This window comes from Bos indicus x Bos taurus, chromosome 7 (assembly GCF_003369695.1).
Source record: "Bos indicus x Bos taurus breed Angus x Brahman F1 hybrid chromosome 7, Bos_hybrid_MaternalHap_v2.0, whole genome shotgun sequence".
Lineage (NCBI taxonomy): Eukaryota > Metazoa > Chordata > Mammalia > Artiodactyla > Bovidae > Bos > Bos indicus x Bos taurus.
This window is the reverse complement of record NC_040082.1, coordinates 40,354,760-40,370,648: the sequence shown is the minus strand read 5'-3', so window position 1 is coordinate 40,370,648 and position 15,889 is coordinate 40,354,760. Positions and strand designations below refer to the sequence as shown.

The 15,889-nt window shown below is 40.8% G+C and overlaps 1 protein-coding gene across 7 annotated transcripts in view; it reads right to left on the bottom strand.

Moving 5' to 3' along the window:
- The window catches only part of EBF1 (EBF transcription factor 1), a 410,646-nt gene that overhangs the window by 23,349 nt on the left and 371,408 nt on the right, over positions 1-15,889 (bottom strand). For all 7 annotated transcript variants that reach the window (XM_027545801.1, XM_027545802.1, XM_027545803.1 and 4 more), the window contains exon 11: positions 11,186-11,274. In XM_027545801.1, coding sequence (XP_027401602.1) covers positions 11,186-11,274 — 89 coding nt within the window. The remainder of the gene's footprint in view (positions 1-11,185; positions 11,275-15,889) is intronic.

Here is a 15,889-nt window from a genome sequence, read left to right as displayed (position 1 = left end):
CCACTTTAGAGTAAATTGAAATGGAAAGGAGGAACATAGATGAGGTGTAGGTAGCAAGTGGTTATTTCTAGGGAGGCATAAAATGCCAAATGTGTAACAATTATATTTTACAACCCTGCATTCTAAAGACTTCAGAGCATTTTACTATATAAGAAGCCCCTGTTGAAGCTTAAGGAGCATTCCAACACACACTCATTGCCCATAGCCTTTAAAGAAAGATAAAATTCAAACCATAATCAAAATCTGCAGAAATTTTCAAAACAAAGGATTTAAGTATTTTGAAAGGGTCTACTGCTATTCACACAGGAGGCTTCAAAAGTATTCTAAAGACACTGTAGAGGTTTGAAGGGGAGGGGTGCTTCCAAACATCCTCTAATTTTGAGGCCGATTTTGTGTTTAGATTAGATGATACTCCTCTTACTTCTCAAACGTATGTTAGGTATCATTGTGCCACGTGGCTGAAGGTGCACCAGAAAGCTTTGCGTTTGTTAGAAGCATGGTATAGAAGACTTCTTAATCACATGGAATTAAGGCAGTTGTAAGCTAACGCAGCTATATCAACGTAAGACATACTAACTTACATGATTGACTTTTACAGTGGAAAGAAAAAGGCTGTTTTCAGGCAGCTGTTATTGCCTCAATGGAAAAAAAAAATCAATGAAAGTGAAATGAACAAGAGATTTTGTCTGAGTTGCAGTTAATACCACTGAAGAGCTATGGATATTAAAAGGTCAACAAATAAATTAGCCAGAGTGTTATGAAATGAATGATTTGGCTTATAATTTTATTGAGTGAAAATTGTTCGCTGCCTATTAGACCAGGTAATTTTTATCTTGTGCCTCAATTACTGTTCCGTAAGCAATAATATAGTTGTAAGAGCTGCTGGTTCGATCGCGTGACCTCTGAGAAGCCGGCTAGGACAGCTGACTTTACTATGATGGATAACTAAGCTTGGTCTCCACGAGGTGCCAAACCTCCCTTTCCTGCAAGGGGATCTCATAAAAGAAACATTACAGCTTGATTCATTTTACCAAAATGTTCGACTTTTCAAGTGTCAGCAGTTAAGTATAAATTGTGAAACCAGGTATTCCTGAGGAGAGTGATGACAATGGCTTCCCCCGCTTCTTTTTGGTCTCGTGGCATTCTCTTCTAAATGGTGTCATGGTAATTGGTGAATGGGAGCCTGGGGTGCTTCCCGCCACAAATACAGTGAAAAATGGTGTCTGCACCCTTGTGGATATGACCTGCTTGGAGGTACAGAGCTGAACTTGGTAACCTCTGGCTGGCTCTTCTTATTCCGATTCATTGTACTGGTTTAAGACCAACGCTCTGGGTTAGGTCCTGCTGAGTGGCCTTGGAAATCGACTTTCTGATCAGGATGAAAGTCTCTGCTTAAAGAGAAGGCTGTGGACAGAGGTGCCTTTTTCAGGGCTAGGTTGTAAAGTCAGCACATGAAACAAAACCTGCCTAGAGTCAAAATTACCCTTGAAACTCTTTTAAGTTGCCAAGGCCTGGGCTCTTAGAAACACGAAAGCCAGAAATTAACTACTTGTGTTTCTCTTTGTCTTTTGGCTGTGGCTTCCCTTTCCCTAGGGTGAGAGAGAATAAATATCTAGTTTGAAAGTAAGAGGACCATTGAGTAAACAAAGAGATTCATTTTATGTACGTCGGCGTATGTCTGTGTATGTGTGTCTGGCGTGTGTGTATACAAATGTATGTGTATATTTATATTTTTGGACAAGTACGTGTAGTTCAACTTGAGTAAGTGATGCATGCAGGCTGGAACTACGCTGAACTTTAAGGATATCTAAGGGAGGCAAAAATAGAGTTGGTTTTGGCTTCTTAAATTGTTGAACATCATTGGTTATTGCATGTACCTCCAGACGAATGGTATCTGTAAATGATGATTCCCAAAGCTTTACAGATGGTCCTGACTATAACTGCAATTAAAATTCACTGCCTCAAGACTGCTGGGGCTCTGTTGGTTCTTATTACTCCAGTGTTTAATTGAAGTGTTACTCAAGGCTGAAAACAGCAAGCATGGCCGGAAACCTCCTAGTGTCTCTGTTTCTTTGGTCTTTAAGAGAAGGGTGTTGGGTAGAAATGAGCCCCTTGTGCCTCCCCTGTGACTTCTCCTTGAACTAATGAGTAATTATATTCAAAGCCTCTGTACACAGGGTGTGATATGAAGGTTAAAGTTACCCACACACATGCGTGCGCACCCACCCATCAAGAGCTCCATGCTAAAAAAGGACTTGAAGGAGGCTCAAGAATACAGGCTATTGGAGTAGCTGTTATTACAAGTCCCTGCCGTGATGACTCGGGGGCTAAAGAGAAAGAGAATTATCTCCTGGTACTGTATTTTTAATTCCTGCTGCCTCTTTCCCCTGACTCAGCCATCTGTGAGCTACCCTCAGACCCTGCTACCACCTTCCTCCTCCCCCTAGCTGAACTTGCGAAATTCTAAAAATCTGGTTTATAAAACTGCCTTTTTTCTTACAATTCCCATTTCTTAATTCTAGGAGGCAGTGCTTTAGAGATTCGGGCTCTGGAATCCAAAAGCATTGACTCAAAACCTGCTCGGCCACTTTCAGCATTGCAAATGCAACCCTCGGTTTCCTCCGTTTCCTCATCGGTGGACTCAGACCAGCTTCGAGCTCAGCAGACAGCCAGTGAGGCTTACGGAGCAGGAGGCAGAGATAGCAGTGATAACCCTTCCTTATTTTCCAGAGAATTTGGGCAAACTATGTGCATTCTTAGAGCCAATGTGGATTATGTGCCTGCAAAACCCTGTGAAAGACTCTGAACAGACTAATGGTGAGGAAATCTGGAAATGGAAAATCTCTATCGACAGCTGCACGAGCTGTCCTGAGCCTCAGTTTCCTCATCTCTAAATTGGGCATGATTCAATAGTGACAGAATAACTTATTGCAGAGTTGGTTAGTTAAAGATAACATACATAAAGTAACACAGTGAAAATTAAAACTTCTGTGGGAGTCATGGCCTTTTTAATGAATCTACAATCTCCCTCCCCAGAAAAATAATGTGTGATGCAGGTGTGTGCATACTCATCTCACACACACACACACTTGTGTATACAATTTTAAGGGCACACAAAACTAGGTTAAACTCCCCTGATAAAAGCATAAGTAGGAGGGGACACCAAGCCCCTAAACTGGGCATATTATCAAAATGGGGAAGTGGAATTTGCCTGTGAGTTTTCTGGCAGAGACAGAGGAGAGAGGGGTAAAAAAGAACTGCATTCCACAGTTTGTGTTTTTGACAAGAAAAGGCAGAGACAAAATGGTTTTTGGAATCAAACCCAAGCATGCTTTTCCTAAGAGGTGAATATACCATATGACTTGTTTTTGTTACTGTATTTTTTTTTTTTTTGAGTCATTTTGGTTCCCAGATATAATGTTAATAGAGTTTCTTAAAAACAAAACAAATAAATGATTAGGATTAGAGAGCAGGGCCGGTGTCACAGAGTAAAAGATAAAGACATAGGGTTTTTCTTTCTCCTCTTCTGAAACCCTCAGTCATCCCCTTTTCTGCTAACAGGCAATGTGGTTATGCAAAGATTTCTTATTTGTATTTTCACTGATGCAACTGCAGGTTTTGAATTACAGATAGTCTTTGCATAAAGACTAAAACAATAAAAACATAATTAGAATACATGGTATACAGCCGACTCCAGTTTAATTTTGCCCCAGCTCTGTATTTATGATAAATCACTAAACACGGCCGATCTTTAGGGCGGGTGATTTTGGGTCTCGTGTCTGCATTGAGCAAAACCAGTGCCTGTGACTAGCATCTGAATTTCCATTCTGCAAGTGTACAGTGGAACTGAATAATATTTGGCACAATGCAGTGCACAACTGAGTCACTAAATGGCTGATTTACTAAATTATTATTAGATGAGCCCTTGCTGTTCCAAATGAAAGTGCAGTCACTGTCTTCTTTCATGGTGTGTTCAGATTGTTCTGTGTTTAAATATTCAGCATGAGGCTAATGCGAACTGATGAACTGAGACTATAAACATTCACTTTCAATACAGATAGAGCGACAGAGATGAAACATATCATGTGGCCTGTGGAGGTGAAAATGATTTATATTTAAGGATGTTGCTGCCTACTTCCATTACTTTAAGGTACTCTTAATTAGCATGGTGTTGGAAATGACTAATTCCCGTGTACAGGAAGAAGAGGCTGGGATTGTTATTTTTTTGCACACCAGTGAATGAGAAGCTACCCCAAGGATCTGCTGCCTATGTTGTGGTTCAGAACCTTGAGTTTTATTCATGGCGGGCTGCACCATGCGAGCAGTCTTATTTCTAATGGGAGAACTATGGTTTCTAACATTCAGTGTTTTCTCTATACCTGCCCAAAGGGTCCACAGCCCCTCCTCAGTACCATCCATGCCTCAGCAGCCCACCTCCTTACCGTCAGCATCTACTGCACCTACTCCACAGCCAGCCTGGGACCTCACTCTCTGTCTCACCAGCATCTTTACTGACACCTGCTGGAATGAAGAACCACCCTTGCTCCCTGGACAAAGATAACCCCCTCCTTCTTCCTCCCCTTTGAGGGCAGTTATAGGCAAGCACTTAAAATACTGTGATCACTTACAGTAGATTAGAATTTTTTATTGGTGCCCTGTTGCCATAACAACATGAAGACAGCAGATGACTTAAGCTAAGCTTGCAAAGCAAAAGGCTGCTCATCTGGCAGTTAAAATGAATACAGTTCATTTCACAAGTTTCCCATATGGACTCTTAGTGTATGGTAATGAGGAGACCATATGGTGAGAGAAAATGCAGTGAGAACAATTGGGTTCCACTGGCTGAGTGGGAAGTAGGGAGAGAAAACCCGGGTGAGAGATTCCGGTGTGTGCGCTCTCTGGGTTCAAGGTTTGGTTGAGGTTTGTTTGGGTTTGCGTTTGGGATGGTTGTGTTCTGTAGGGGTTTCGTGTTTCTTAATCTGTTCCTTAATATGTCGGCTGTGTGAAATGACAAACATCTTGCAAATTTTGCAATATCATTCATCACAAACTGTCAGCAGTGTTTGCAAATCTGACTTGCAAGATCTTTTAAATGTGTTGTGCTTAAAAGGCAACAGTACTAAGTTTTTAGACAAAGTGCAGGAAAATTTAAGCACTTCTGACAAGCAGAAACATTAACAGTAATCATTTTAAAAACACTTGCATCTTTTGCCTGCGTGTTTAGCTGTAAATAATGCTAGAATGTATAAAAGCTTTAAAGTAAAAAATGTAATAAATACTTTATATTATGTTTCATAAAGGATAACAAAAAGAATGCTGTGTGCCGTGTGCACGTGTTATCTATAGGCACAGAGGTATGGAGACACCCCACTCTCCTCCCTGCTCACCAGACTGGAAAGTGGGGAGGACAGCTTGAGAAAGGCTCTAAAGTCAACTCTGTACTATACATGCTTCATAAAAGATGAATATAAATGCATTAGTTAGACACGGTGAGCTAAATTAGAAGGTCAGGCAGGGCTGGGAGGGCTGAAAAATCACACAACCAATGAGTGTAATTACTCTTTTTTAAGTCTATTAAGTGGTGTTGTTCTATCAAGGCTCAAGGGTATAGGACATGAAGAACAAGATAAAGTAATGTGTATTTATTACTCCCACTGGATCAATTTACCAGATATTTTCAGCTCCATAAAGCAAAATACACAAATGCCGCCTTTGTTACTTTTCTCAAACTGCTTTATTTTCTCTAAAAGAGGGACTGGCTCTTGGAGAAGAGACACATTTACCCTGTGCAGGTCCCCATGCCAACCCCTCTGGGCAGGGAAAAGAGAGAAAGCTGGTGCATGTTTAAGTAGGATGGGGCTGAGGTTAGGCGAGGGACAGGAGAGAGAAGCCTGTGGCCTCAAGGCAGAATCACTTGGGTTTCCAGAATTGGAGGGAAATGGGAACCTGATGCAGCGAGGCCCGAGGCCCTGCGTGCAAACCCTAGTTTTCCCATGTGCTTGCTGTGAGAGGCACACCGCCAGCCCTCTGGAAACTCTGACCCTGTGATGTGGGGTGTACCCATCTTGCCAGGAATAATAGCCCCCATATACTGAAGTCTCGCTATCCGCCCGAGAGGCCCCTTGCATAAATTATCTCATTAACACCCAACAGCCACAATGTGGGGCAGCTGCTTTCCGAAGGAGGAATCTGAGTCTGGGAAGGGTGAGTCCGTGCACAGACAGTGCAGGCGGTTTTCAAAATCCATGTCCACCTAACCTGAGTCTCCCCTCCTGACCGCTATGCTTTTCAGAAACCTTGATAAAGCCATGCCAGGCACATTGCGGGCACGACGTACATGTTACCGATTCCTTGGGCCTCACCGCAGACATGCGAATGCCGGCCAAGCGCGATGCCTCGGTACTGATGCTCACGGATCACTCAGGAAGACAGCTGGCAAACTGAAACGGGACAGGGACACCTCTGGCCTTCAAAACAGAGACGGCCAGCTCCTTGCTCAGTACTTCTGGAGGGCCTCCTGCATCTCAGCATCTCAGAGCTTCTGAGTGACCACAGTCGCCATCCCCCTCACCTCCACATGATAAGAAAAGTCAACTTTCACCCCAAAGTTGGTCAAAAGTTCCTCTCCCTCCTGCCAATCCAGAGAGGTAGGCACATCTGTATGACAGAAGAGAATGCTGCAGCTGAAAACCCTCAGCCTGCCCTTCTCCACACGCACATGAGAAACGAAACCGAGTCACACCTGGGCTTTGCATAATGACAGGATTTTAAATCGGTGTGTATGGCAACTATCCCTGATGGTAGCTTTTGGGGACAAAAATCATCTACAGAGAAGGATTCCCACTTGCTCCCATTTTCTCATTTGGTAAATGGGAATGAGGTCTGCTTTCCCGACTTCTCTCACAAGAGGGGCTCCCATAAAACAAAGCATGTACAAGTTCTTTGAAAAAGTGCAAGCCAGCATACAAAGGCATATTATTATGGAAAGCTGTCTGCTTGGTCTTTGGAGCAGTTTCATTTGACAGAATATGTGGGTGGTTGTATGAATCTAGCTTTGTCTATTCACAAACACATGGGTTTAATAAAGTGGAGTTTGTTTTTTAAGGTGTGTGGTCCATGGCGCACTGAAACACTCCTGTTTGACAAACACTGACCACGATTCTAAGAAAGGCGGAGCCCGTTTTCATCCCTCAAACAATGGACAGCAGGACTATAAATCTCCCAGGTCCACAGGAATACCTCGTGCTGGCTCCATCCGCCACTTCCTGACCCTGCTCTTGAACTCTCACTCCACCTTCACATTCAGAGCCAAGAGGACACCACTCTGATCTGAGTCACAGAGGGAGCTTCCTGGGGTGGGCTCCGGCCAAAGCTCTCGCACGGCGCAGTGGCTGGATGCAAGCTATGGAGTGTTTCCTTAACACACAAACCCATTGTGTCCTTGATTACTCTTCCCAAACCCAGGAAAGCAGGGCTGGGAATTTCACCACTGGGCCACCAGGGACGAAGAGACACGTGCCTGGGCTATTTATTTAACGTTTCTGAACGTGATGTGCAACCGTGAAGATGTTTTTAAAAGCAAATACACAACACTCAACCATATATTCCTTTTTTTTTTTTTTTTTTATAGTTTTATTTATTTATTTTTTTTCTCTAATTTTATTTTATTTTTAAACTTTACATAATTGTATTAGTTTTGCCAAATATCAAAATGAATCCGCCACAGGTATACATGTGTTCCCCATCCTGAACCCTCCTCCCTCCTCCCTCCCCATACCATCCCTCTGGGCCATCCCAGTGTACCAGCCCCAAGCATCCAGCATCATGCATCGAACCTGGACTGGCAACTCGTTTCCTACATGATATTTTACATGTTTCATTGCCATTCTCCCAATTCTTCCCACCCTCTCCCTCTCCCACAGAGTCCATAAGACTGTTCTATACATCAGTGTCTCTTTTGCTGTCTCATACACCGGGTTATTGTTACCATCTAAGAGATAGGGAATCTACCTGATAAAGAATTCCGAATAATGATAGTGAAATTGATCCAAAATATTGAAACTAAAATGGAATCACAGATAAATAGCCTGGAGACAAGGATTGAGAAGATGCAAGAAAGGTTTAACAAGGACCTAGAAGAAATAAAAAAGAGTCAATATATAATGAATAATGCAATAAGTGAAATTAAAAACACTCTGGAGGCAACAAATAATAGAATAACAGAGGCAGAAGACAGGATTAGTGAATTAGAAGATAGAATGGTAGAAATAAATGAATCAGAGAGGATAAAAGAAAAACGAATTAAAAGAAATGAGGACAATCTCAGAGACCTCCAGGACAATATTAAACGCTACAACATTCGAATCATAGGGGTTCCAGAAGAAGAAGACAAAAAGAAAGACCATGAGAAAATACTTGAGGAGATAATAGTGGAAAACTTCCCTAAAATGGGGAAGGAAATAATCACCCAAGTCCAAGAAACCCAGAGAGTCCCAAACAGGATAAACCCAAGGAGAAACACCCCAAGACACATATTAATCAAATTAACAAAGATCAAACACAAAGAACAAATATTAAAAGCAGCAAGGGAAAAACAACAAATAACACACAAGGGAAATCCCATAAGGATAACAGCTGATCTTTCAATAGAAACTCTTCAAGCCAGGAGGGAATGGCAAGACATACTTAAAATGATGAAAGAAAATCAACCATATATTCCTGTTTCTCTCCTTTCTTTATGAATTAGTACTGCGTGGGAGCTAGAGACCTCAACCATTAAACCAAATTTGTCTCCTGTTTTTTCAGTAAGTATTTATAGAATGGCAGCCGTGCACCAGAAACTATACCATGTAACACACGGGATTACTTTTTTTTATCCTGATGTGATCCCAGTAATGTCTGCATGTTATTTTACCCCCATTTTATAGATGAAGAAACTGAGGCAAAGAAAATAAAGCATACAGTCCACTGGTGACCCAGATTGGGATTTCCTGAGTGGCAGAGATTGGTTAGGAGAGCTCTCCAAAGTCAGAGTCTCATTCTCACAGCTGGCAAATAATCATAGCTACCTTTTTGTTGAGTGATAAATAAGTGATGAAGGCAACCCCCCAAAGAAGGAAATATTACTATCTCCATTTGACACATAAGGAAATTGAGGAATAGAGTGGTAAAGAATTATGGGGCAAAAATGAATTTTGACCCAGACGACAGAGCTGGAGGTGCCATGGTTCTGAGTTCCACCTCACCCAACCTGACTCTCCAGTCCCTTCAGCAGAGTCGAGAGAGATGCCAAATGAAAGTGAAAATGGTTTCCAAGTGGAAACAATGGGAAGAATCTGCTATGCACTCCTGACTTCTTTCTACCACTCAGAAACCTTAGGTACTGACCACTGGGTGGACACATATTAATTACATCCTTGTGCTATGAAATTATCAATTATTTTCCCATAGGAAATGCATGGGAGCTAGGTTCTTGCCAGACAAAGAAAACTAAAGATAATTCTCTCCATGGCACACCTATGCTGCAGAAGCAGAGGAAGAGTCACTATTACTCTTAGATTCTCTAATTGCTCACCGAGAATAAGTCAGGGTTAAAGGGAAGGAGGTGTAAGGTGGAGGCCCCTTGCAAAGACAAGGATCTGAACAGACTGACACATCATAGGGTTTCTTCCTCAGGTGAAATGCTCTCAGGAAGTTTTTCTAAGGTGAATGGCACCTAGTGGAGGTGAAACTGTAATGGGAACTCAGGGCTGAGACTGAAGGCTCTGTAGTTCTTCCCAGGCTTAGGAGAGGACAGACTTTGCTTGTCACAATTCTTCCTCTCTTCCGGCAGGCAGGGCGCCTCACCACCCTGTCCGCCCCTCATATCTGTGCATCAGTTTCAGGGGGTGGGGTAGCTTTCTCCTGAACAAAGCCCATTCTGACAGGTGGCCCTGCCCACCCCCCCCCCATGCAGCAGACCCCACAGGTAAGATGCGATGATGAATTGATCACCTAAAGAAGTTTGCTGAGCTTGGAAGGATGTCAATTTCATTTTTGTAGGTGCTTTATGAGGGGAAACAGACCTGGAGACGACGTATCTCTAGACTTACTGTGGCTTGTGTAGTCAATGAAATTTCACTGTGCATCGTCCTGCCCTTTGACATTCTTTAGCATTTAGCATTCTCTCCTCTGAGTCCTCACACAGCATTGGTTGTCCTTTTGTTAAATGTGGCTATTGTTTTCTGTTATGCATGGTGTTGTATCTACAGAGATGGGAATATCTCAACACTGACAACGGTACAGAAGAGAAGCCAACAGATGTGCATTTCCTTTTTTCTGCACTGGCAATTAATGACAGACCACTGTATGACATATATTTCTCTGACTGGCATTTCTGTTTAATTTCTCCCAATTGTATCTTAGGTGGGATGTTTCTGGAGGGAAGAGGCTCATGTCTCAGTGACCCAAATGCAAGATCTGCCAATATGTTTTCCTTTGAGCTCTAGCTGTTCTCCCCTCACCAGGAATAAGTAAAGATTGTCATGGGGCTAGAAAGAAATATTCTGTTTCTTCTTGAGAAATGATATGATAGAATGATTAATAATCTGGACGTTGGAGCCAGGCTTCGTGGATCTCAATCTCAGTTCAGCAGTTTACATGTTGTGTGACCCTGGGCAATTGATTTAACCTCTCTTTAGTTACTTTCTTCTCTAAAATAGAGGTGGTCATGGTACCAATCTCCAAGGGTTTTTGAGAGGAAGAAATGACACAAGTGGGCTTCCCAGGCGGTGCTAGTGGTAAAGAACCCACCTGACAATGTAGGAGACCTAAGAGATGCAGGTTTGATCCCTGTGTTGGGAAGATCTCCTACAGGAAGGCTTGACAACCCACTCCAGTATCCTTGTGTGGAGAATCTCCATGGACAGAGGAGCCTGGTGGGCTGTCGTTCTTGGGGTTACAAAGAGTCAGACATGACTGAAGCAACTTAGCATGTATGTACAATGACCCAAGTACAAATAAGTACAACACTACCTGGCACATGAGTGCTTATTACTTTGATCACTGCTTACCTTACTGTACTAAATACACAAAGCACAGAAATACTGAGTTGCTTCTCTATGAAATTTTATCGGTAGCAAAGCTTTCTGCCAATCATCCAAGCCCACATCTCCAGAGACTACAAACCAAAGAGAAGGTATCCTACCTTTGGCAAACGCTCAGGGTCACCAGGGTGCCGGGGAATAACCTTCTGTAACCTCTGGAAACCATAATCAATGGTGGGTTCGTTGAGCGCTGCAATGAAGAAGTCATACAATTAGAACAATTTCAGGAAATAAAGCAGCATATGATTTGTAGCACTTATGGTGTGGAAATAACTAGGAAGTCCAAGGTTTCATTGATACTTTTGAATTAGATCATAAAATGATGGACAGATGATCCCTTTTGTTGAACACTTCTACCATCTAATTCCTGCTCTTTACCATGGTGGGGACTGACTCACTCTAAAGAACATGAGAAGCAGGTCCTGAACTCTGCTCTTCTGGCCAAATTCCGTATTTCTTACATTGTTGAAGGTAGAGAGTAAAATGGAATTGGATATAAGGCTATAGGATTTCCTTTAGTCAGAAGGTTGGGTTAAAACACTGGAAGGCTTGTCCAAGGGTGTTTACAGTCATAAACGGCATAAGTATCTGCATAGCTACAAAATATTGAGTGGCCTTCAGCTGATAGAGGATCTCAATGCCAGCGGTGGCAATTAAGCAAGAGTGTGGCGATGGGCACAGGAGACTGGATCTTCTCAGTATGCAAAGCCTGTGCTACCCTTGGAAGACTCTGAAAAGAGACAGGTATTGAAAATGCCCTTGATATGACACCCTCACATCTAAGATGACAGACTGATGCACCAACATAATATTATTTCAGGAAAAGGCTAACCCCTATGGAGCAACTAGCTTAGAACAGCTGGGTATCCAAGATGAATTTTTAAAGAGTAAAAGAAGAGCATAATATTTGTGGAGATAGTGGGTCTTTCTGTACCCTAATTGACTACACTTTCTTCAAAGCATCCTTAAATTCAACTCGCCACAAAGTGCACTCTGGTATATGGTTTGCAAAGTTCCTCCCCAGGATATGAAATATCTCCAGTCTTCCTTGCCTGACCAGAAAAAGATGGCGGCTCCATCCTCTACCTCATCCCTCATCTCCTCTAAGTGATGGGTGGGTGTGTGGGTTTGTTCTTTTATTTTTAGTGTAACCAAAGTATTCAAACACATAGTTTCTCCCTTACTGAATAAAAAGACATTTTGCTATATACATTAGAAAACAAGGTGCCACATGCTTTACTTAAAATGCATTTCCATTAACCTAAATTTTAAAACTAAGATTCATACTACTGCTAACTTTAAAAAACTGTATTAAATTCAAATAGGTCCCAAGGCTAATGGAAGCAATTTGTATACCAACCCAAACTGACTGGCCCACTTTTCAAAATACAGGTATGATAATCTTGTGGTTTTAAAAGGACATTTAAATTGAAAGACTGTGAATTTAGTACATAATTATACCAATAGAACCCTTTAACTTGTCAACTTGTAAATCTAAAAGGCTATCAATCATTTCTAAAGAGGAAATAAACCTTAAAATTCCTTGATTGACAGTGCTTACTTTTTATGTAAGAAAAAAAAAATGAAGGAAAAAAGGCTGCATAAAGTGGCCAGAAATCCATTTACAAAAGTACATTGTTTTACATAGGTGAGTAAAAAGCCAATAATTACACCTCCAAAAGACATATAAATCAGAGTAAGTACTTTTTCCTCACTTGTGTATTTTAAGTTGGAGTGAACTTCAGGCAACTTTTTATTAAGAAGATTTCTTTTACCCAAATGCAGTACTTGTTGAAGTTGTTAATATAGTAGCATTTTCATTTAAGATAATGTAATCATTTTTACAAATATGAGATTTAGCCATTTCTCCCACTTACCACTTCCAAATGGTAAACTTTCAATCTGTCTCTTGTGGAAATTAACTAAAATTACACCCAAGTGAACCAAACCTCTCTATACTAGTATATGAGTTAAGGCATAATATTTATTATTCCTCCCATTTTATGAATTACTTTCTAAACCCTTGAGAAGAATTCTTTTTTCAAATTAGACTTGTAGAGAAAAAGCCATAGAATTCTTTATGCAGGGGGGCTGTGACTCATAAAATCCCCAGTATTTAATCAAGAAATGCACAAGAGCAACAGGAATGAGCACCTAGGTTAACCTGTATATTACATATCTCCCACCCATAATGCCAATTGCCAACAAAGATGTTTAACCATAAAAACAGCTTTAGGCAATTAAACGTATTATTTTAATACCTAAAGATACAGTTCAGCATGCTGAAAAGTCTAATTCTTGGTTTTACTTTTCAGTGTAAGCCACCAATAAAACTTGACTTGTTGACCTACCCCTTCAGCTGTTTGCATAATGAATTAATTCCTACTGTGTCAAGAAACTCGTGGCTGTTAACTGAATGACTGTCTGATGTATTAGGGGAGGATGTATTTCTCTGACTACAGGACCAACTCACAGCAGAAAGACTGACATTTAGTATCCACAATTAAAAGAACTGATTCAAATATCATATAGAACTAATAGCTAAAGAGCTGAGGAGAAGTCATTCTGCTACCACAAACAGTAACTGAATTAGATATATTAAATTCATTATTCAAAGAAAAATAAGCATCTAGTCTATGGAAGTATGCTATGTGAGGGGAAATATTTTAGGTAGAGGGACAAAGGCTTTTAATTTATTTCCCATGCCTCTATGATTTGCTCTACACTCATATTTTTTATTAACCTGCCCTCAATTTAGGTACTGAATATTTCGATGGCATTGTCCAGTGCTGTAAACAAAGATTAACACTAAAGATATGTAAGCAAAGCTCATTGTCTTAATTCAAAGTTGCCTGATGATTTCTCTGACTGCACTGACTAAAGAAAAGTATTAAACCAATTACCAAGTGAGAAGGGCCATCTGATAAAGATTATTACTTATAAAAAGTAAAACCCTGAAAACTGATTAACAGTCTAGGGAGGGGGATGGCTAAATTATGGCACACCCATAGGAATATGATGGAGTCCTCAAAAGCAATGCTTTGGGGAAAAAATATTTAGTGGCATAAAATATATTGCTATGCCAAGAAGCAGATCACAGAAGCATTTTGCCGTATGGCTACTTTTTTTTAATGAACATATACAGAGAAGAAAGAAAAAGGTTTCTGTGTATAAACTGCTTAACAGTAGTTCTAAGAAGTGAGTCTTAAAGTGCTTTTCTTCCTTCTCTTTGTGCTGTGCATTGTATACATTTTCCACAATGAACATATATTACTTTTATAATCAGAGAAAAAGGTTAAGAGCAAGAGATTGTTCCCAAGATGGAATCTGACCTGCTTGTATAAAGTAATGACATAAGAAACTTTGCCTTAAAAGGGGTCTGTATACCCTTTAATAACCTTGCCTAGGTTATTACAGACCATAAGAAAAATAAGTAGTATACTTTCGGCCAGTTGAATAAATATGTGACTATTCATAAACTCTCTGAAAATCAACAGAGAAGGTAACGGGGAGGAATCATAAAGAATGGTATATTTATTTTCATCAGTGGGGGTAGTCGTACCTTAGGGACATACTTCTACTCTGCAAGAATGTAATATAAAGTTAATCCTTCAACAAAGTGACTTCATTGTATTCAAGCACAGGGCTCAGGGGGCGCCAGAAGAAATGTAACTAGTCAGTTTTTTCCCCTCAAAATTTGGGACAATTCTGAGAATTCGGTAGAGAAAGAATAAAACTTAATCAGACGTGATTAGTCACAAAGTATAAGTATCTGAGGTTGTAAAAAGAAAAAACAAATTGTCAACTGCAAAAGGATTGCAGTAATGAGAGCCCCTCACGTCACCCCATTTCCAAACACCTAGTCTACACTCTGAATAGGGTTTGAGAGGCTGTTATCCCAAACCAGCTAGAGATGGTAACAGAAAAAGAGAGGCTCAGAGGTTTAGAAAAATCCATAATCCCAAAGATGAAAAGCTTCCATTTTTAAATCAGAATAATAAAATGGGACCAATGAGGGTACTTTAAAAATTCCGTAAGATAAGACTACCCTGGTGGTTCAGTGGTTAAGACACTGCTCCCAGTACAGGGGGCATGCATTAAATACCTGGCCAGGGAACTAAGATGCCACATGCCACATGGAACAGGGGAAAAGAAAAATAAGAGGAAAAAATTCCACAAGATAATTAATTGTCCACTGATTCTATAATCATTTTTAGTACCTCCCATGTGTTCAGATGATGATGATAGGAATTAACTCTTTTATGTCACAAAAGCCCTTAAATGATGTCAGTGATATCACTGACTTGATAGATATGAGTATGAGCAAGCCCTAGGAGTTGGTGATGGACTGGGAAGCCTGGCATGCTGCAGTCCATGGGGTCGCAAAGAGTCAAACACAACTGAGCAACTGAACTGAACTGTAGCCCTTAAAAATAAAAGACACACTTACCCCAGTGTTCACTGCAGTACTGTTTACAATAGCCAGAACATGGAAGAAACCTAGATGTCCACTGACAGATGAATGGATAAAGAAGTTGTGATAGATATATACAATGGAATATTACTCAGCCATAAAAAGGAACAAATCTGAGTCAGTTCTAGTGAGGTGGATAAACCTAGAGCCTGTTATATAGAGTAAAGTAAGTCAGCAAAACAAGGATCTTGTATAAACACATATATATGGACTCTAGAAGAATGGTAATGATGAATCTATTTGTAGGGCAGCAGCAGACACACAGACATAGGGAACAGACTTGTAGACACAGCGGGAGGGAGGAAAGGGTAGAACGAACTGAGAGAGTGGC